The following is a 20000-nucleotide window of genomic DNA, read 5'->3' as shown; positions in this document are numbered from 1 at the left end:
ATTATTTTCCATCTCCATTTTTGTCAAAATTGAGTTTTTTTACATAATCTGATCCATTAGGTGTTTATTAATGCCTGTGTGGTGATATTTTTAAAATGTTGACATTTTTGAGTTAGTAATGAATCAAATACAAAAGTTCCATCTCACAAAACGTAATGGAATGTAAAAACTTTGACGCTCAATATCTCTGAACTGCCCTAAACGGAGATAGAACCATATCATTCTAAGCTCACGAACAGTCAACAACAATCAACGAATCAGCAATACGATAGTAATAATTCAATATGAATTGAATACGTTCCACGTCCCCTTCATAGAGTTGACAATCAGATGAGGCTTTCCTCACATGGAACATGGTGTCTACTCAGGTGCTCTATCCGGCAGGCAGGTGATCAGTCTACCTGATAGAGGGAGTGACAGGCCTCTGGACCAGGTGATCAGTCTCTCTGATAGAGGGAGTCTATATCCGACAGGCCTCTGGACCAGGTGATCAGTCTCTCTGATAGAGGGAGTCTATATCCGACAGGCCTCTGGACCAGGTGATCAGTCTCTCTGATAGAGGGAGTCTATATCCGACAGGCCTCTGGACCAGGTGATCAGTCTATCTGATAGAGGGAGTCTATATCCGACAGGCCTCTGGAACCAGGGTGGAAATCTGAGCAAACGACTCATCTGGAGCTCTTTTGATGTGAACTCTCACAAGTTTAGAAAATTAGATTTGGAGACGCTGCGAATAAACGCATGAATGGATGAAAAATGATGCCTGTCCAATCATTCAATTAGGATACGAAACAGATGGGCCAGTCTGGTTGGACGGACACACGCACGCACGCACGCACGCACGCACGCACGCACGCACGCACACACACACACACACACACACACACACACACACACACACACACACACACACACACACACAATGTAACACAATAGTACTACCATCTATTTTTGGGCCAGAATAGGTACTCTGAGAGGCGATAATGTGAGTGAATGAGAGGATATATCCATGACCAACATTTCATTACTGGGACACCTCATAATTGCTGGATAGACAATCAAAGAGGACTAACTAAAACCACACTGTCTGCTTTCCTCCCCGGAGTGTCTCCCCCAGAGATTAACCCCACTCCCCTGTCTCTTTCTCTTTCTTTCTTTCTCCTTCCTTGTCTGTCTGTCTGTATATATATATATATATAATGCCTGTATGCATTCCTCTCTCTCTCTCTCCCTCTGTCCCTCTTTCTCTCTTTCTCTCTCCCTCTGTCCCTCTCTCTCTCTCTCTCTTTCTCTCCCTCTCTCTACCTCTCCACCTCTCCCCCCCTCAGCTGGTAAAGTAACCACTTGTACAGGAGACTCAGGATGAAAAGATGGCCACCGTGCTGCTACCACCGGGTCCTGACAGCTTGCACCGGTTCACCCGGGAGTCCCTGGCGGCCATCGAGCAGCGGATCGGCGCGGAGGAGGCCAGGCACGCCAAGCACTACCAGGAGGATCTGGGTGACGTGGAGACGCCCAAGCCCCGCGCCGACACAGAGGCCGGCAAACAGCTGCCTCGCATCTTCGGAGACATCCCCTCCGGGCTGGTGGGTGGGCCTCTGGACGACATCGACCCCTTCTACTTCAAGAACAAGAGAGTGAGTCTCTGGGGGCGGGGGTCTGAAGGTGGCCCAGGTGTGTGTGTGTGTGTGTGTGTGTGTGTGTGTGTGTGTGTATGTGTGCGTGCGTGCGTGCGTGCGTGCGTGCGTGCGTGCGTGCGTGCGCGTGCGTGCGTGCGTGAGTGAGTAAATATAATTGGACTGTTTTCCACTGTGGAGCCCTGAGATGTTGGTGTACGAGATTTGAAAGAACTGAACTTAACTGTCATAATTATTATCTGAATCACGTTGGGGTTAAACTAAAGCTAAGATGCTAGTCGGACAGGGTCTGTCAAGGGCCCTGTGTTGCCGTGGGATACAGAGAAGGGCCGTCTTTCTCTCTCCACCTCTCTCTCTCTCTCTCTCTCTCTCTCTCCCTCTTCCAGTGTCTACCCAGGTACTTGAACCCTCTAAGGGGCTAGGAGGTGTTATTAATTTCCCTGAGGAACGAGAGGCGGAGCAGAACAAATAAACAAAACAGAACCGACCTCACCTTGTTTACCTTAAATGCCACACAGACGCATATGCAGGCCCAATATGGAGCATGCACCCACTATTTTTGAGGGGGCACCAATTGCGTGAGGAAGGAGTCAATCTAGAGCCATAATCCCCTATGCCTAAAATGTCTAAAATACACAAAAGTGATCTAAACATACCCGTTTTTGTTAATGGTTGATTAATAATGCACATTGGTCCCTTAAGGACGTGTATGCCTCGTGTGTTTGGTCTCCGGGCGTGAGAGTGGAGTGTTAGGTGTCACTGACTGCAACTCTACTGCCAATGCCATGTCATGTCGTATCTAACTGTGATGCATGTTTTCTCTGTCTACTGCCCCCCCCCCCACCCCCCGCCCCTCCCCCTGTCTCTCTCTCTCTCTCTCTCTCTCTCACTCTGTTTCTCCACAGACGTTTATAGTACTGAACAAAGGAAAGGCCATCTTCCGTTTCAGTGCCACATCTGCCCTCTATATTTTTAGCCCTTTTCATCCAGTTAGGAGAGCGTCAATAAAGATTTTAGTACACTCATATCCTTTCGGCCAGCTACAGTAACGGCATGCTCTAATCTGAAACATTGCTATTTTACTACGAGACACTACGGGCCGGTTTCACAGACAAGGCTTAAGCCTAGTCCTGGACTAAATCACACTTTCAATGTAAAATCTCCATTGAAGATGCTTTTTAGTCCAGGATTAGGCTTAAGCCTTGTCTGTGAAACCGGCCCTACGTGTTTAGAAAAATGCAAAAGTGAATGCAATATGGGAGAGATAGACGAATCCTTGAAATGATGAATGATTAAAATGATGAATGAATTGAATGCCAAGTTAAGTTAAGATGGTCTGGATGGAATTTGAGCCGTTAATGTTGCTTTGTTCATGTTGCCTTTTGTCTTCAGATGGCCTAGAGAGAGAGTGACTTTCAGAGGTAATCCGCACACTGTAGTGTTGTCTGCTGACACAAGAGTGAACAAAGAAAAACGCCAAGCCCTCTGTAAACACTGCATCTATAGGGTCTGTTTTTTAAGGCGCCATTGATTGATTACTGAGTCCAAGCAAGGATGGGTTTATGGGAACGTCTGGAATCCGACAACAGATTCTCTTAGGTAGGAACAGACAGAGCTCTCAGAGTCCTCCTCTTCCTCCTTGGCTTGTGTTCATCTCAGAGCCCTCCTCTTCCTCCTTGGCTTGTGTTCATCTCAGAGTCCTCCTCTTCCTCCTTGGCTTGTGTTCATCTCAGAGCCCTCCTCTTCCTCCTTGGCTTGTGTTCATCTCAGAGCCCTCCTCATGTCATAATGGCCACTGCTCTGTCTTGTGATCCTATTTATTTCCCACGATGCAACACTCATCTTCAGGAGGAGATTCTGGTGCAGTATCCGGCGTACAGATTAAGCCTGTTCCTAGTAAGGAAAACAATGAGATTAGGAGATTATACCAGTGAGGTTTTACAAGACGCCATGGGCATCACATTGGATGATTCCCTGTCGACTGTTCCCGTAACTATGGCACAGTCACCTGTCTGAAGCTTTGAAGTCACACAATCAGACTGAGGTGAATGTGAGTTGACTCAGTGACAGGTGAGTCACATTGTGTTGTGACATTTCCCCACACCAGAACATTTCCCTCTCCCATGCCAGGAGTGGAGGGAGGATGCTTTGACTGTTCTAACAAACCTCCATTCCTCCCTGGCCAATGGTTCTCTGTCCCACCCCATGCTCTCCTCCTCTCCGCCTCTCCTCCTCTCCTCTTCTCCTCCTCCACTGCTCTGCTATAAATAACGACAGCGGCGTTTGTGGGTGTTGAGAAATATTAGGCTGGCGGACACTTTGCTGTTGTCAGTGGGATAAGCGGGTGAAGAGGTCGGTTCTGGAGGTGTGGCGTCCCCCAGCATCCACCCCCCCCCACCCCCCCCACCCAGCTCTCCTCCCAGAGGCCCCACATCTAGACTCACCACAGCCCACCTCACACAGAGGCATGTCACTGTGGCGCCGAACGGAACCAGTCAACTAGCAAACACACACACACACACACACACACACACACACACACACACTCACACACACACACACACACACACACACACACACATATACACACACACACTCACACACACACACACACACACACATACACACACATACACACTCACACACACACACACATACACACACACACACACACACACACACACACACACATACACACACATACACACTCACACACACACACACATACACACACACACACACGCATACACACACACACACATGCACGCACACACACAACCACTTCAACCGTTCATACTGTACACACTAACACCCACTCATTGGGATGTGATGCCTTGTGACAGCCTGTTGGCTCTCAGGCAGCCAGAACAGCGCAGGCGGCTTTTTTTGGCAAGTTGAGCGTTTTGAGTGACAGATAAACATCTGGAATCTCAGCCAATTCATTGTTAGCTACAGGGAAATAATGCCCCCACCCCCTCCACCTCCAATCCAGCCCCCCCGGGATGTTATGAAGTAGCATACTGTATCTAATAGATGTCTAATAGATGGGTTGGGTTCAGGCTGCCAGTCTGGTCTCAGCACGGCGGAGGAGAAGTGGGAGAGAGTGGGAGTATTAACGCTGTTAGCGCTGTGGTGGCGGTGCCCAACCAACAGCTGAGCTATAATTTTCTACGTCAATTAGCTCTCTCCTCAGTGAACTATTTGAATATTTGTTCTGTGTTGCTGCCTTACCCTGTAATTTAACCTCGCCATAATACAAGAACATTTTGAAAGTTTTTTTTTTTTAAAGTTTGAATAATTTTTCTAATCAGGGATCAGAAAGTGAGTCTTAATTTTACTTAATTTACTGACAGACGTTTGTGATTGGCAGTTCTCGTTAAGCCAGCATGAAGTCGCAGTGTTATCCTGTCATGTCTATCTGTGAGAGATGGCAGGATTGAAATGTTGACACCTATGCGTACATTGTTTTTCTCTGTTCACTCTGCTGTATGGAAAGCGGGATGACAAAAAGTGAAACCAGCTTCAATGGGATTTAATATAATTGTGATGTGTGTATTGTATAGTGTGCACTGTACAAAATAGGACGTAAGATCAAAATAGCATGAGTGTGCTATTGCTAAAAGTATGTAGCGTGGTCCCAGATATATAACTGATTCAGCCTACTCCTTTGAACTTTGAATATCGTTACCAAATTATATTGTAGGAGTTGGCTAAATCATATACGGATCTGGAACCAGTCTACAATCTATACAAATGCTAGAAGTAAGCTGATCCTTTTCCTTAACTACAATGTTACGTTATTCAGTTTGTTCATCATGTGCACTATTCTGACCAACTGTTGCTTCATGGCTATGTCAGAGCCAGCGTATTGGGCCAAGTATGTTGAGTAAGTACACCTTTTTACAGTCTCTCTGTCTGTCTGTCTTTATCTGTCTGTCTGTCTTTATCTGTCTGTCTTTGTCTGTCTGTCTGTCTCTGTTTGTCTTCTGTCTGTCTGTCTGTCTGTCTGTCTTCTGTCTGTCTTCTGTCTGTCTGTCTTTATCTGTCTGTCTTTATCTGTCTGTCTGTCTTAATGTATCTGTCTGTCTTAATTTATCTTTGTCTGTCTGTCTGTCTCTGTTTGTCTTCTGTCTGTCTTCTGTCTGTCTGTCTGTCTTCTGTCTGTCTTTATCTGTCTGTCTGTCTTTATCTGTCTGTCTTTGTCTGTCTGTCTGTCTGTCCATCTGTGTGTTGGCATTGATGCTTTGCGGTGTAGAGATGCTGTGTCTGTTCTCCGTGTTGATGTCTTTTTTCTAGTTCCGGTCCCAAAGTAAACTAAGGATGAAGCCTGCATCTCTGTAGGGCCTACGTAGATGTTTCACATATAATTTACTGTAAATACAAATAATCAGGGGTGGCTGGTGGAGGTAGAGATCAGCGGTCAGGCTCATTATAATGCATGGAATGGAATGAGGAATGGTCCATCCTATGGCATGCCTTTGTTTCCAGAAGGATCTATTGGATCTCTTGGATCTCATGGAACCTTGTGTCCTAACCCTCTCTGACCATGTTGACCTATTGACCTTTGAACTGTGCCCTATTTGTCCTGATGTAATGCTTTGCCAGGTGTATGTTGCCTTGCCAACCACAATTAGCAAGTAAGTTAACCACCTTAGTGTGCCCAAACCATGACTTTGCTAATTGCATTCTGCTATGCTACATCAGAATGAACACACACCGTCCTGCTGCCTGAGACTTTCATTAAAGGGTTTTATATTCCAATCATTTCCAAAAGACTACAATAAACATTATCCATGTCTCTGTCTCTGTCTATGTCTCTCTTGCACTTTCCCTCTTCCTCTCCTCACTTTTTCCTTGTCTCTCTCTCTCTCTGACTCTCTCTCTCTGACTCTCTCTCTCTCGGTCTCTCTCTGTCTCTCCCCCACCCCCCCCCCCCTCTCTCTCTCTCTCTCTCTCTCTCTCTCTCTCTCTCTCTCTCTCTCTCTCTCTCTCTCTCTCTCTCTCTCTCTTTCAGTCTATCATCTACAATATAATCCCAACATTCCCACTCTGAGGCCAGAGTAGCCTACGTCCACCATGTTCACCTTTAATGATGACAGTGGCTTACATGGAATCTACACTATTGACAACAACAAACAAAAAAAACGACAGCAACAACGCCCCCCCCCCCCCCCCCCCCCTGCTGTTTGTCTTCTCACTCTAAAGGGGCTCTTCTTAGCAGATGACATCTCGTACCTCTCAGCACCTTGGTAACTGGAAAAGTAAAAGCCCACACTGTTCTAGAACTCATGAGACAAAACATCAGTCTTTAAGTGTTCATTATCAAATCAAATGACCTCTTTTGTCTACAAGGCAGCCCTGTAGTGTTAAGATCAGCAGTTACGGGTCGGTTTTCTAGATCCAGATTAAGCCTATTCCTGGACCAGGAAACAATTTCAATGGATATTCTAATTTGAGCATGGTCTCTTTAGTCCAGGACTAGGCGTAATGCTGGTGTGGAAAAGACGGTATGCTTGTCCCATGTGTTGACAGGTACGATGTATCTCTCTCACTCTCACACACACAGCACCAAGCCGGGCTATGATGAGGATGAAGGAATATGGCCGTGCTTCTACCACAGCTGCACCCTCCATCAGTCACCCCTACAAGCTATTGGACTGTTGCGTTATACAGTGTCACCAGTCCGAGAGCCCAGTTCTGAAGTCGAACGCCCATTCTTGCCTTGATTACCAGTTTAAAGCCACAGTCTGCAAATATTATTGAACCCCCCTTATCCCCTCTGCCTTTGTTTTAGAGGAGTGGGTCTATCTTATCTATCTGCCACTGAAATTGGTCATTGGTTTTCCATTGGCCAAGAGAAGCGCAGAGAGAGCCCTTGAGACTGGAGATGAAATTGACAGACTGCGGCTTCAACTCATCAAAGAACGATTTCCAAGAGCTTGCTGTCCATTTCTCTGGGGCTGTTACACACATGCTTGTCTTTCCTATTCTTATGCTGCTGCTGTACGCTGTCTCTGTCTTTTTGTCTCTTCTTCTGGTTGGTTTATTTATTTGATCTGCGGGTGATGTCGCCCCCTCACTAGCTCACACCATTGTCTGCTAATGTGTTGACTCTCTGCCCCCCCAACCCCCCTCCCCACCCCACCCCTACACCCCACTCAGGTACACTTTCACAGGCATTTACACGTTTGAGTCGTTGATAAAGATTCTCGCGCGGGGGTTCTGTGTGGGACCTTTCACCTTCCTACGAGACCCCTGGAACTGGCTGGACTTCAGTGTGATTGTCATGGCGTAAGTCGTACCTCTTACCTATACCGACCTGTGTGACTTTTATGCTATGTGACCCGTCCTCTCTCTGACCCTCTCTCTGCCCAGTACTGTTATGTACCGTTGACTGTTCTACTGTAGACACAGGGCTGTTCAGTGATCAGCCCCTGAGGGTTAGGAGTACTGCTGTTCTTTGTTCCCGCCTGATTTTCCCAGTCGCCTGGTGTTGTCTGGTCGGAGTCAATCTGCTAATAGGAGAGAGAAAAAAAAGTGTATTGCCCCCCCCCCCACCAAGGACTCTATATGGCACTTTTCCACTCTCACTTTTAGTGCTTGGCCCAAAGCCTCAGCCTTTTGTGTTTCCATTTCCAAGAATGGTTCTAAAAAAGCCAGAAAAGGCCCAGCGGCCATGGCTTTGGAAACCCGATGCACAACAAAAGAAACATCGGTGCTTGGGGCCCAAAACGTCTGGAGTGGAAAAGCCCCATAACTTTGTAGTTCCCCCCCCAGGTCTATTACTGAACAGCCCTGAGCTAAGGTTACTGTGTTCCTATAGCAGTAGATGTACTCTTGACCTTTCCTCTCGTATTTTATTTCTGATGTATTCTGACTTCCCTCTGACCTCTCCTCTTCTCTCCTCTTCTCCTCCTCTCCACTCGTCTCCTCAGTGAAACCATGTCATGTTCCGCTGAGACAAATGTCACAGGAAGTGTTTAGTGTGGTTCTTTGTTTCTATCTATTTTTGAAAATATATACATGTATATATATATATATATTTAAGGAGAGTCCCCTGCATTAGCCTATATATTCTAGAATTGAACTAAACAATCAATGAAAACCTCTTAGTTTTGTAAGGCTGACCCCATACATACACATGCTTTTAATTCAACCCTATCAATAATTGATTAATGGAAAAGCAGATCAATTGGAGTTGGCACCGTTGAGAACACAGATGAGATGAATGCGCCTCAATCCTGGAGTTCTGATCAATATTTGACGACGCTATGGAGGGTTACTCTTCATCAATGTTTAACAATATCATTTTCTTTTGGATTTTTAACATTGATAGAGGTACTATGGTAAACACCCCCATTTCCTCGCTGGTATCCTTTTCAATTTATTACATATTGGGCCGGTTTCACAGACAAGGCTTAAGCCTAGTCCTAGACTAAAAAACATCTTCAATGGAGATTTTACAATGAAAGTGTGATTTAGTCCAGGACTAGGCTTAAGCCTTGTCTCTGAAACCGGCCCATAACATGTGTTTGTATTTTTTTGGCCAAATAACACAAGGCAAACATTTACTTCCAACTTTTTAAAATGCACTGGTTATTGTGGTTATTGTGTCATCAAACATACATCGTTATTTTAGTTTAGGTGTGTGCACTGAGAAGCCCACGTCGACACTAGATGCTTTTGACTGAAAGCATTTCTCTCCTTCGATGCTTTGGACATTTGCAAAAATAGAGGACGTAGCACCATTTCATTAAAGGCAATGTTTGAAGTATCATGACCGTATCAACCATCTCCAACCCTGGTTTGAGTGGGAATGAGCCACCAAGCTGTCTTCCCATCTAGTATACAGATAACAAAAGTTCCCCTAAAGGGAATTCAGCCACAGCAGCAGTGGTTTATTCCTGAGTTACACCGCTAGGATCTAGTGGAAACCATTAAGGATGCCTCAAGAGATTAGACATTGAGTGTTCAACCAGCCCCCCCCCCCCCCCCCTCCCCCCTTACCCATCACCACTACCACCCCTGCTCCGATGATGGAGTGCTGATATCTAGTTTGCCCTCATGGCTTCATTCCCGTCTTCAGAGGCGAGTCGTCCTTGAACCAGACGCCTTTGCACACCGGTCAGCAGGACAGGGACACATAAGTCACCCTCCCCTCCGCCCACCCAACCCCCCCCCTCCCCCACACTCCCCAAGCTGGCTTTATTAAATCAAGGTGGATGGACAAGAAAACGGATACCCTCCTTTGATAGATGCCACCACCCCTGTGGGGTTGCCAAGGAAACATAGACCTCCGCCCCCCCCATGCCCCTCTCCAACCCCTACGTGTTTGATGGACAGATATTTAACAACATACACGGTTGTAATCACATTCTAATACCCAGCCGTTGCCCCGTCACTGTGTCATTATGGCAGTGTAGCAAGGCTAGACATATCTACTGTAACAATCTACCTGCATCCAAATTGCCTGCTCTACATCCCTCCCCCGAGGTAATCCAATCAGTGGAACAGTCCAAGCAGATGAAATATGAGACGGAGGCAGTAAGAGGGAGAGCAAGGTAGTTAAGGCTCAGATCCTCTCTCCACGATAGGACCAGCTCACAAAGCATGGCATGACATCGGCAGGGTGTTGGCGTGGGAGGGAGGAGAACGCTCAATGTTTCGTGACGTTAGAATTATAAGGTTCTATCTCCATTTTTGTCAAAATTGAGTTTTTTTACATAATCTGATCCATTAGGTGTTTATTAATGCTTGTGTGGTGTTATTTTTAAAATGTTGACATTTTTTAGTTAGTAATTCATAAAATACAAAGGTTCCATCTCACAGAACATAAAGGAATGTAAAAACTTTGACGCTCAATATCTCTGAACTGCCCTAAACGGAGATAGAACCTTATCATTCTAAGCTCACGGTTTGACAAGATGGTTTCCCTCGATCACCTGTACTGTCTTTGTTTTATTCCCTAGGGAACATCAACCAACACCCAAGGATAGTTCATTATAAATGCTTTCTTTTTCTTTCCCTCCTTCTTCTGTGTTTGACCCCTATAACTTATCATTTTGATTCTGCAGGTTGCTAACTGAGTTTATTAAGCTAGGCAATCTCCAAGCACTGCGCACGTTCAGAGTCCTCCGAGCTCTGAAAACTATTTCAGTGATCCCAGGTAAGGAGGAGTTCCTGCTCTGCGTTGTGCCACAAAAAGACGCAGGTCTCATCGTCTCACGTGTCTCAAGTCAACGTCCTGTACTGTTCTCCTCAGTATCAAGCCCCTCCGACCCCATTTCACCATTTGAGCGACCCCCCCCCCGTCCCTCCTCCAATGCTGGCCCCACTTCTCCTCCTGTGTGTTCTGCTGTCATTGGTGTATTTGTCACTGTGTGTGCTTGACTCTGGCTTGTTGCAGATATGTAACAGAGTTTGTGGACCTGGGTAATGTGTCAGCGTTACGGACGTTCAGAGTCCTGCGAGCTCTCAAAACTATCTCTGTCATCCCAGGTGAGCAGAGGATCACACAACTACTGAGGCCCAGACCCAAACCCACCACTAGCCCCACTATTCCCCTACTCCCTACGCACTTCTGAGATCTGAGAGGATCGGACAGGTGTTAGCCTTTTAGCGATATGGCAAAGTTATCTCATCAAACCTGTTCGTAAGGCCACGGTACAGCTGTTACCATATGACTTATGTCCATCCTGTCTTCTCAGGTATCTCTACAAGTGTCTAGCGGGTAGAGGGTGGAGTAGGGGCACAGGGTTGGTTTGGGACGAAGCTAAGGCTCACCCCTGGAGGGGCTAATCACTGTTGTTCACTTTGCTGTGTTATTTTACTACGAGTGAGTGGACTTCACAGGTGTAGGGAATGAGACCTTTGAGTTGGGCAACTATTGGTAAAAAAACAACAACAAAAAAAACATTATGAGGCATTCTAATAATTCAAGATTATTATGAACAATTATGAACAATTTCACATTTGATTATGTTTCAAGGAAAAATGTATATTCCATTTAAAATGACATCAGTCATATTTACACTACATCAACACTGGCAGCAAACTGGCTATTCACCTCTCCATGCTGGAGACAGATGAAGAAGGTAATATAGTCTAGAGATCAGCTTACCATTGACCTCCTCCCTATAGCTCAACTATAGCTTCTGTTACCTCACTCTCCAGGTCTCATTTGGCTCTAATGTTTAACACCACACAGGCATGGCTAGCCTGCCAGTGTCTCCACTCTGCATGGTAATAACATGGGTATGACAACAGACGCTCCCAGAGCGGACCACTCTGATGAGGCTGACTCCTCTGACGAGGCGATCCATTAGAGAGCTCCACATACCTCACTGAGAATACTTTCTCTGTGTTAAAATGCATCTTAGCAGCAGATTTTAAACAAAAGGGTCGCTTCTGTTGTTGATGACCCTATATTGTGAATATGCATTTTTCATTTCTCAAAAAAGAAACCAAGGAGATTGTTTCTTTTCTATGGTGAGCTTTTGTTGAGGACAGTCAGTTTGTGTTGGCTTTCTTTGTGTGTGGAGTGTTGGTGTCTTCTGTTTTTGTAGGTTTTCGTTGCTTTGATGTTGTGAGTTTGTTGCCGTGTATTTCATTTCATCCATGATTTTTGACTTTTAACAGTAGACGTAGTTACATTGTGTTTGCAACCGTAATATCTTAGTTGACAATTTCCTCTCTCCTTTTTCTATTTTAATCTTTTTAAACAAACAGTAATAGTCTAATCACCTTTATTGAATACTACTATACCTACTATACACATGATCATAAAAAAAAGGTTGCTTGCTCACTTCTAGTTTTATTTGATGACTGGCCTTTCATATTATGTTGACAGCGACGTAAGGCTAACCAAAACACAATGTCTTCATCAACGTCCTTGGATGACTAGACAAACAGATGGCCAGTTCGTCAGCCCAGTGTATCATGCATAGCATGTGTTTGTGCAGTGACCTGCTGACCCTTGGCATTTGCCCTTTACCCCCTGGCCAGGCCTGAAGACCATCGTCGGCGCCCTGATCCAGTCAGTGAAGAAACTGGCGGACGTCATGATCCTGACGGTCTTCTGTCTCAGCGTCTTCGCTCTGATTGGCCTACAGCTGTTCATGGGCAACCTACGTCAGAAGTGTGTCCGCAGCACGGAGCACTGTGTCAACAACACACTCAACACCAATACCACCTTCTTCTGCAACAACAGGACCTGGCCCTCGGTCAAGGACTTCATAGCTGATGAAGGTGAGCGTGGTCGAAAGCAGAGCTGTAGACTGGATCACAGAAACCTCTCTGGTCCAAAGGAACTACTGAAATGATGAAAACAGACCAAAACAAAATGGCCTAATTTAATTTTGGTCTGAGACCAAGACCCTGTACTGTGGGTGGTTGTTTTGAGAGAAACACTGAGTGTGTGCCACTTAGTGCCCTGATGCTGGCACTAATTAGACTTTTGGCTGTGTGAGTGGAGAACTTGTGTAGTTGAATTATTGAATAGTGGACAACACTGAAGTGCCAAACACATTTATTTTGGTCATGTCGTGAGCTTAGAATTATAAGGTTCTATCTCCGTTTAGGGCAGTTCAGAGATATTGAGTGTCAACGTTTTTACATTCCATTATGTTCTGTGAGATGGAACCTTTGTATTTTACTAGAAAATGTCAACATTTAAAAAATAACAACACACAGGCATTAATAAACACCTAATGCATACCAGATTATGTAAAAAAACTCAATTTTGACCAAAAATGGAGATAGAACCTTATAATTCTAATGTCACGATGTATGTGTTCAAGCTCACTTGCTGTAGTGATTGATATTTCCTAACTACTTTAACATGGCCACATTGTCTGTATGTCTGTGTGTCTGTACTGGGAGGTAGTCTCCCAGCTGTGTGTCTGTACTGGGAGGTAGTCTCCCAGCTGTGTGTGTCTGTACTGGGAGGTGGTCTCCCAGCTGTGTGTGTCTGTACTGAGGGGGAGTCTGTCAGTCTCCCAGCTGTGTGTGTCTGTACTGAGGGGGAGTCTGTCAGTCTCCCAGCTGTGTGTGTCTGTCAGTCTCCCAGCTGTGTGTGTCTGTCAGTCTCCCAGCTGTGTGTCCCCCTGAGTCTCCCAATGGTGAGTCAGAATGTCAGACTGTACACACTGTACACACTGTACACACACACATAGGCATAGTTGCAGGCGATCATTTGCATAGAAGACCTCCACAGCATTTATATGAGAGTCATCAAGCACATACATGAAGTATCTCCTTGTCCTTTGGGGACAGGGACAAACACAGAGTCGAGCCGTAACTCGAGCTGATGTGGAAGGACATGCTGTAATTAACTGACATTTCTCTTCATCGTGAGCGGTCACAGAGTTCACATGACAGAGTACCACCCATCTATGATGTTTAAAGAGGGAATCCCAGTAAAGCAGGAATAAATAATCCAAGATTACTTTACTAGTGACTAGAGTGACAACATTTTCCCCCACATTTTTTGCCCACAAAAAACGGCCACTGTAACCTGACATAAGACACTGAACTACAGGTATGAAGCTTTATAGGTAAACACTGATGGGTTTGTGTGTGTGCTTGTGTGTGTGTGTGCGCCCATAGGTGTGTGTGTGCCCATAGGTGTGTGTGTGTGTGTATGTGTGTATGCATGCGTGTGTATGTGTGTGTGTATGCGTGCGTGCGTGTGTATGTGTGCATGCATGCGTTTGTGTGTGCGTGCATATGTGTATGTGTGTGTGCATGTATGTATGTATGCGTGTGTGCGTGCGTGTGTACGTGTTTGATGGAGGAACATCTAAGGTCATGCTGAAAGCAGGAATGTTGACAGCTGAAGGAGGGTTGGGGCTGGCGGGCTTCCAGCCAGAGTGCCAGGCGGCTGAGGCGGGCCCCCTCTCCTGCCCTCTCCTGCCCCTCTCCTGCCCCGGGCCTGGGCTGCTGGAGAGGGCTGAAGAGGAACAGAGTGAGGCTGAAGCCCTGTAGACATGAGAGGAGATAAGGTGGAGGGCTGTGGTTGCATAGCAGAAGGAGCGTGGAGTGGACATGGAGCCTTGTGGATGTGTATCTTCTCAGTTCTCAGTCACTAGAGTGGTGGAGTCCAACACAGTCCTGATGGCCCGGGACCATAATAGTCTTTGTTTTCTTTTAGACACTTACTTAACTGTAATGCACGTGATTAAGGGGTATAACTTTATAATCATGTTCATATATAAGCCGTTTATGAATTATGAACTCACTATTAACAACTTATTATTTCAATATTGATCAATGTTATTAAATGCTTAGTACATTGTTGGTCACTATATTCATAAATATTTATAAATGATTTACATATTTGTTAAACATTGTATAATGATTTTCTAAATTATTATAAATCATTTTTACAACATTAACAAATCATTAATCAAACAAAGTTTGAGTATGTGTTAAAATGTATAATCCATTTCTAAATCATGACATTATCATTATCAGGCCTCATGTGTTATAAATTATTTGCATTCATAAGTAATATATGAATAATTGTTACAGATTCTTACTACCTAATCTAAAGCAACAACTTCCATCATGTTGCTATCTAGCTGCTTAGTTATGCTAGATAGCTAACTGTATCAAAAACAGTAGGCAAGCAAGCTAGCTGCAGTATAATGTGTTTGATGAAGGTTTGACTGAATGGTTTCTAATAAAAAGTTTGGTTTTTACTGACACTCTTACAAATTATCTGATTTATGAATGCATTTACACATAATTTGCAACACATGAACACCTGGGGCCTCATTTATTTAAAAAAAGTACTTGAATTCACATGCCTGTAATAAATCTGCATAACCAGTAGGTAATGTGCGTACGCAAGTCAATACCTGACGTAGAGCTACGATCGTTTCCACGGTCAAATTGACTCACGTTGACATTTTATGAATCACTACTTTGACGTGGTTTTCTACGTCGGGCTTATAATGCAAAATACTGAGGAATCCTGGGGAATCACAATGAATCTCGCCTTTATCACGCCTCAATTTAGAATGATTACACCCTACAATAGCCTAATGGCATATAAAGGAAGACTGAAATACAATCATCAGTTCCCTTTAGATCTTGAATTTAACTCATTTTCTCGGCTGTGTTGTTCGAGTGCGGCTCACATGCCTGTAATAAATCTGCATAACCAGTAGGTAATGTGCGTACGCAAGTCAATACCTGACGTAGAGCTACGATCGTTTCCCCGGTCAAATTGACTCACGTTGACATTTTATGAATCACTACTTTGACGTGGTTTTCTACGTACGACACGGGTAAGATCAAATTTGATCCAAAGTACTTTCTATAAATGAGGCCCCTGATTTACCAAACGAATCTCTAAGTCATGAATACATCTTTGTAGTTACTAATAATCTTTAGTAATTCATTTAATAATACAATCTGTAAAGGCTGTAACATTCATTTGTTAATAGTGAGTTCATAATCTATAAATGTTTTATAAATGGCTTATAAATTAGCGTTATAAATGGTTAACAATGTACCTTTCCCACCGATACAGTGGAACCAATGGAATAGCTGCAAATGTAAAAATCCCCACCCATCCAGTGCCCTGGGCAAGCACACCTCAAGCATTTGAAAGCAAACGGGAAAAAGCAGTGTGGACCACGGGCTGACACAGACTCAGGGTTAATTGTTATTCCATTTATTAATTTCCCCTCAGTAGGCTTTGACATCCATCATATTACACAACTGTCCCTAGCAGGCTCCCGTATTGATCACTAAAAGCCTGAGTGAAACTCAAGACCACATGGTTTCCTTAATTTGATAAGTAGCTAGAATCATACATCCAGTTATTTAAGGGTGGCTGATGGAAGATCAATGATGGTGCTTGGATGGTGAATACAGTCAATAAACTGCTTTTTCCCCCCAGCTTGCTTTGCTGCTGGACTGACTTCTTGTCAGAAGGCATAAAAACCAGTAACAGATATTTAACATTTGTAGCCACCCGTTCAGTAGTGTGAATGAATGAATGAATGAATGGTCTTTATTGTCATTGCTACAGTACAGGTACCAAACAACGAAATTTAGGAGGGGTGGCTCCCCTGGTGTTAGGAAAGAAGAAAAAAAAAAAATATATATATATATATGCTTCTGTAACAGCTACCCGTGGGTCGCTTGAGGGAAATAGTTGATCATGTGTATTGTATTTTTCCTACCATTTTTGTAACCCTTTCTAAGTGTATGGATGTTATTGTGTGGAATTGTCCTTCTTTTTAAATGTGTGCTCCACAGAAGCAAATGACTAACAATATATGGTTGGTATGGCAATGAAGTAAATACATTTTTAATCATAAGCTAAAGTATATTGGTTTTAACATTAAAAACATCTTTTTTTTCTAGAAGGTTTTAAGTGTTGACCGAGAATGTTTGAATACATCTTACAGACTGCTCCTCAAGCTCCTTGGTAGGACGTTAATCAGACTGAATACCTTAATAATCACTCAATCGTCGCCTGGGGTGGTCCAGTGGTCTAGCACCGCGGTCTACAGTGCACACATATGCCCATGTCGGCATGGGTTCGAATCCAGCCCATGCCCTGCTGACATGTCCTCCTCTCTCCCTTCTTCTCCTTACTTTCCTGACTGTCTTCACTGTATCTGTCCAATAAAAAAAATAAAAAATATGAGTGTGACTGCCCCACTCAAAAAAATGTAAATAAATAAATAATAATAATCACTCAATCATACAATTCTCTCTCTCTCCAGACAACTACTACAAAGTGGAGGGAGCAAAGGACGCCTTAATCTGTGGAGAGGGCAGTGATGCCGGGTAAGTTACTGATAGTCTCATATAGGTTCTATATACATTTTATTGAATACATTTAAAATTGAGTCTATAACACAACAAAATGTGGAAAAAGTGAAGGGGTCTGATGACTTTCTATAGGCACTATATTGCGGAGGAACATGGCATTCAGTTTCAGATGGAAATCTCACCTCTTCATAAAAGAATAGATCATTGATTTTGTTTTTGTACTCTCTATTTCTCGCGGACTACTTAAGTGACTACATTATAGTAGTAGGCACTTGGAGACATTGAATGATTATCTTGACACTTTTTGCTGTGCTGTAATCTGTGCATTAGGCAGGAAATATTGTGTATTGTTAATACTGTGCATCAGTGAGTACCAGAGGATTGCTTCATAGGGCCCCAGAGGTGAACAGGGATTAGATGACTGAGTAAACACATATAGCCACCACGGCTTGGCTAGTCTGAGGGCCTGATTTGGAGGCAAGGAGAGAGGGAGGGTGACTCAACTGTCCTCCGGTCTCACATAGTGAGAGAGATAGATACCGTAGTCAATGTATTGTCTCATTCCTACGCGACACTCAGAGCCTCAAATTACCTGTCTTGTAGGACATGGAACCAACCATCTTAAATTAGCTCAGTGGGCTAACAAGGGATGACTTGGGTTTGATACTTGATACTTGGTTTGATACTCTTACACAGTGTCTACAGGGTTAATAATCTATCATAACTTACATTGATAGGCCGTTTAGCAACATCAAAACATTTTGGGGAAATGATCATATGAATCTATCGTAGATGGTTTATTCATGCTTATCGATGAGACTTTTGCAAGGTGTTTTTGTAAATCATGAGGATGGTGATTCGAACAAAATGCATGTTGCATGTTACCTAACGTCCCCAAACATCAACAATCTCTCATTACGCCGGTCATGTCTGTGGTCCTGTGACATGCTAGAACACGGGCTGCTACATGCCTGCTACAGGGATGGTGACAGAAGGTGTCAGGTAGTTGGGGACTTGGATGTTGTCATTAACATTTCACCATGTGACCTTTGGCATCCCAGAATGTCTGCCTGGACATGTAGAACTGCTACTGCTGCTACTGCTGCTGTTGCTGCTGTGTTACCATTGTACATACTGTATATCACCAGTCCAGACTTCTTATAATAGATATCCCCCCCCCCCCTCTCTCTCTCTCTCTCTCTCTCTGTCTCCCCCCCTCTCTCTCTCTTTCTCTCTTTCTCTCTCTCTCTCTCTCTCTCTCATTAGCCACCCTACAGCTCATCAAAGAGCTAAGGGTCGCTAGCACACACCGCTAAACGCAGGCCCGTCCCGTGGTGTACTCTTAATTTTCCTAAATCAGTCAGTTGGAGCTGCCAGGGTTAGGGTTAGGGATCCAGAGATCTAGAATTTGACTTAAGTAAAGAGTAACTCTGTTCTATTCGATGCCAAAGGACGTGAATGTGAAGGACAGTTTCCATTTTGATGAACCTGACTGAGGTCATTGTGTATTTGCGGTCTCAGCCTTGGAGGTTTTAGATCAGTTCAAACAGACAAGCAAACAGAAGTATGGATGAGTGAATCAATCAGAAATAGATATAGCACATTTAGTCATTAATTTAACAAGTAGCTAAAGAGATACAGTACATATATATATACTGTAGGTAAATTACATTTTATCAGTACAGCCACATCATGTCCTTTTGTGCCCAATATTAAACAGATGTACTGTAAATTCCCTTCAAACGCAATAGAATGAGTGATCTTCCTTACCTTAATTTTTGCTATGTGTATTCCTGGAGTAGCAGATTACTAAAGTATACTTTGTGTATTTCCTCAGGGTGGTCGTTAGGGAAGCATGATTTGAGTACTGAAGAACATTCAGAGTGTGATGCCACCACACACACACACATACACACACGCACACACACACACACACACACACACACACGCACCCACATCAGACTTAGTCGGGATATTTAGGCAGTGATTAAGAACATCATTTGTTATGAAGAGCTATGACTAAGGGTCTAGTCCTAGCCAAGTGAACGTACTGTCACGGTGGTGGTCCGTGCTTTCAGCAGGAGTCCCACCCCACCACAAATGGTTAAAACATGACCCGCTGTAATCAATACTGGGCTATTTCAACATTAAAAACCTTCATTCTGTTGAGACAGGAGATGTAACGTATGATGATATAAGGGTAGGAAAAGGATAGCTGTGACACTGTGAGGTGGTGGTCAGCTGCCTCCCAAGGAACCTCAGCCTAATGGGACGCAGAGTTGAGTTACAACAGGTCACCATGACAGCCTGACTTTAACTGCCCACCGATACACACACATGCACACGTGCGCACACAGACGCACAATTTCACACACACACACACACACACACACACACACACACACACTCAATCACACACACACACGCACACACACACACACACGCACACACACTCAATCACACACACACACACACACACACACACACACACACAAAACACACATAGACGGAGGATATGTCTGGGCGTCCCTTGGAGAGATAAGACCAATCCAGATGCCAGTGTCCAGCAGT

General features: G+C 44.3%; 1 protein-coding gene across 1 annotated transcript in view; it reads left to right on the top strand.

The window, feature by feature from the left end:
* Positions 1-1370: 1370 nt before the first annotated feature.
* LOC308168843 (sodium channel protein type 5 subunit alpha-like) overlaps positions 1371-20000 on the top strand; it is a gene marked incomplete at both ends in the record, with an annotated part of 39383 nt that continues 20753 nt past the window's right edge. The window contains 7 exons of the mRNA XM_080543487.1: positions 1371-1637; positions 2543-2682; positions 5443-5523; positions 7800-7928; positions 11044-11135; positions 12642-12884; positions 17381-17444. Of these exons, the coding sequence (XP_080399613.1) occupies positions 1371-1637; positions 2543-2682; positions 5443-5523; positions 7800-7928; positions 11044-11135; positions 12642-12884; positions 17381-17444 (1016 nt within the window). The remainder of the gene's footprint in view (positions 1638-2542; positions 2683-5442; positions 5524-7799; positions 7929-11043; positions 11136-12641; positions 12885-17380; positions 17445-20000) is intronic.

The sequence above is a fragment of the Nansenia antarctica genome, assembly GCF_963989245.1.
Source record: "Nansenia antarctica genome assembly, chromosome: 12".
In the NCBI taxonomy this organism is placed as follows: domain Eukaryota; kingdom Metazoa; phylum Chordata; class Actinopteri; order Argentiniformes; family Microstomatidae; genus Nansenia; species Nansenia antarctica.
This window is presented reverse-complemented; position numbering and strand designations above follow the sequence as displayed.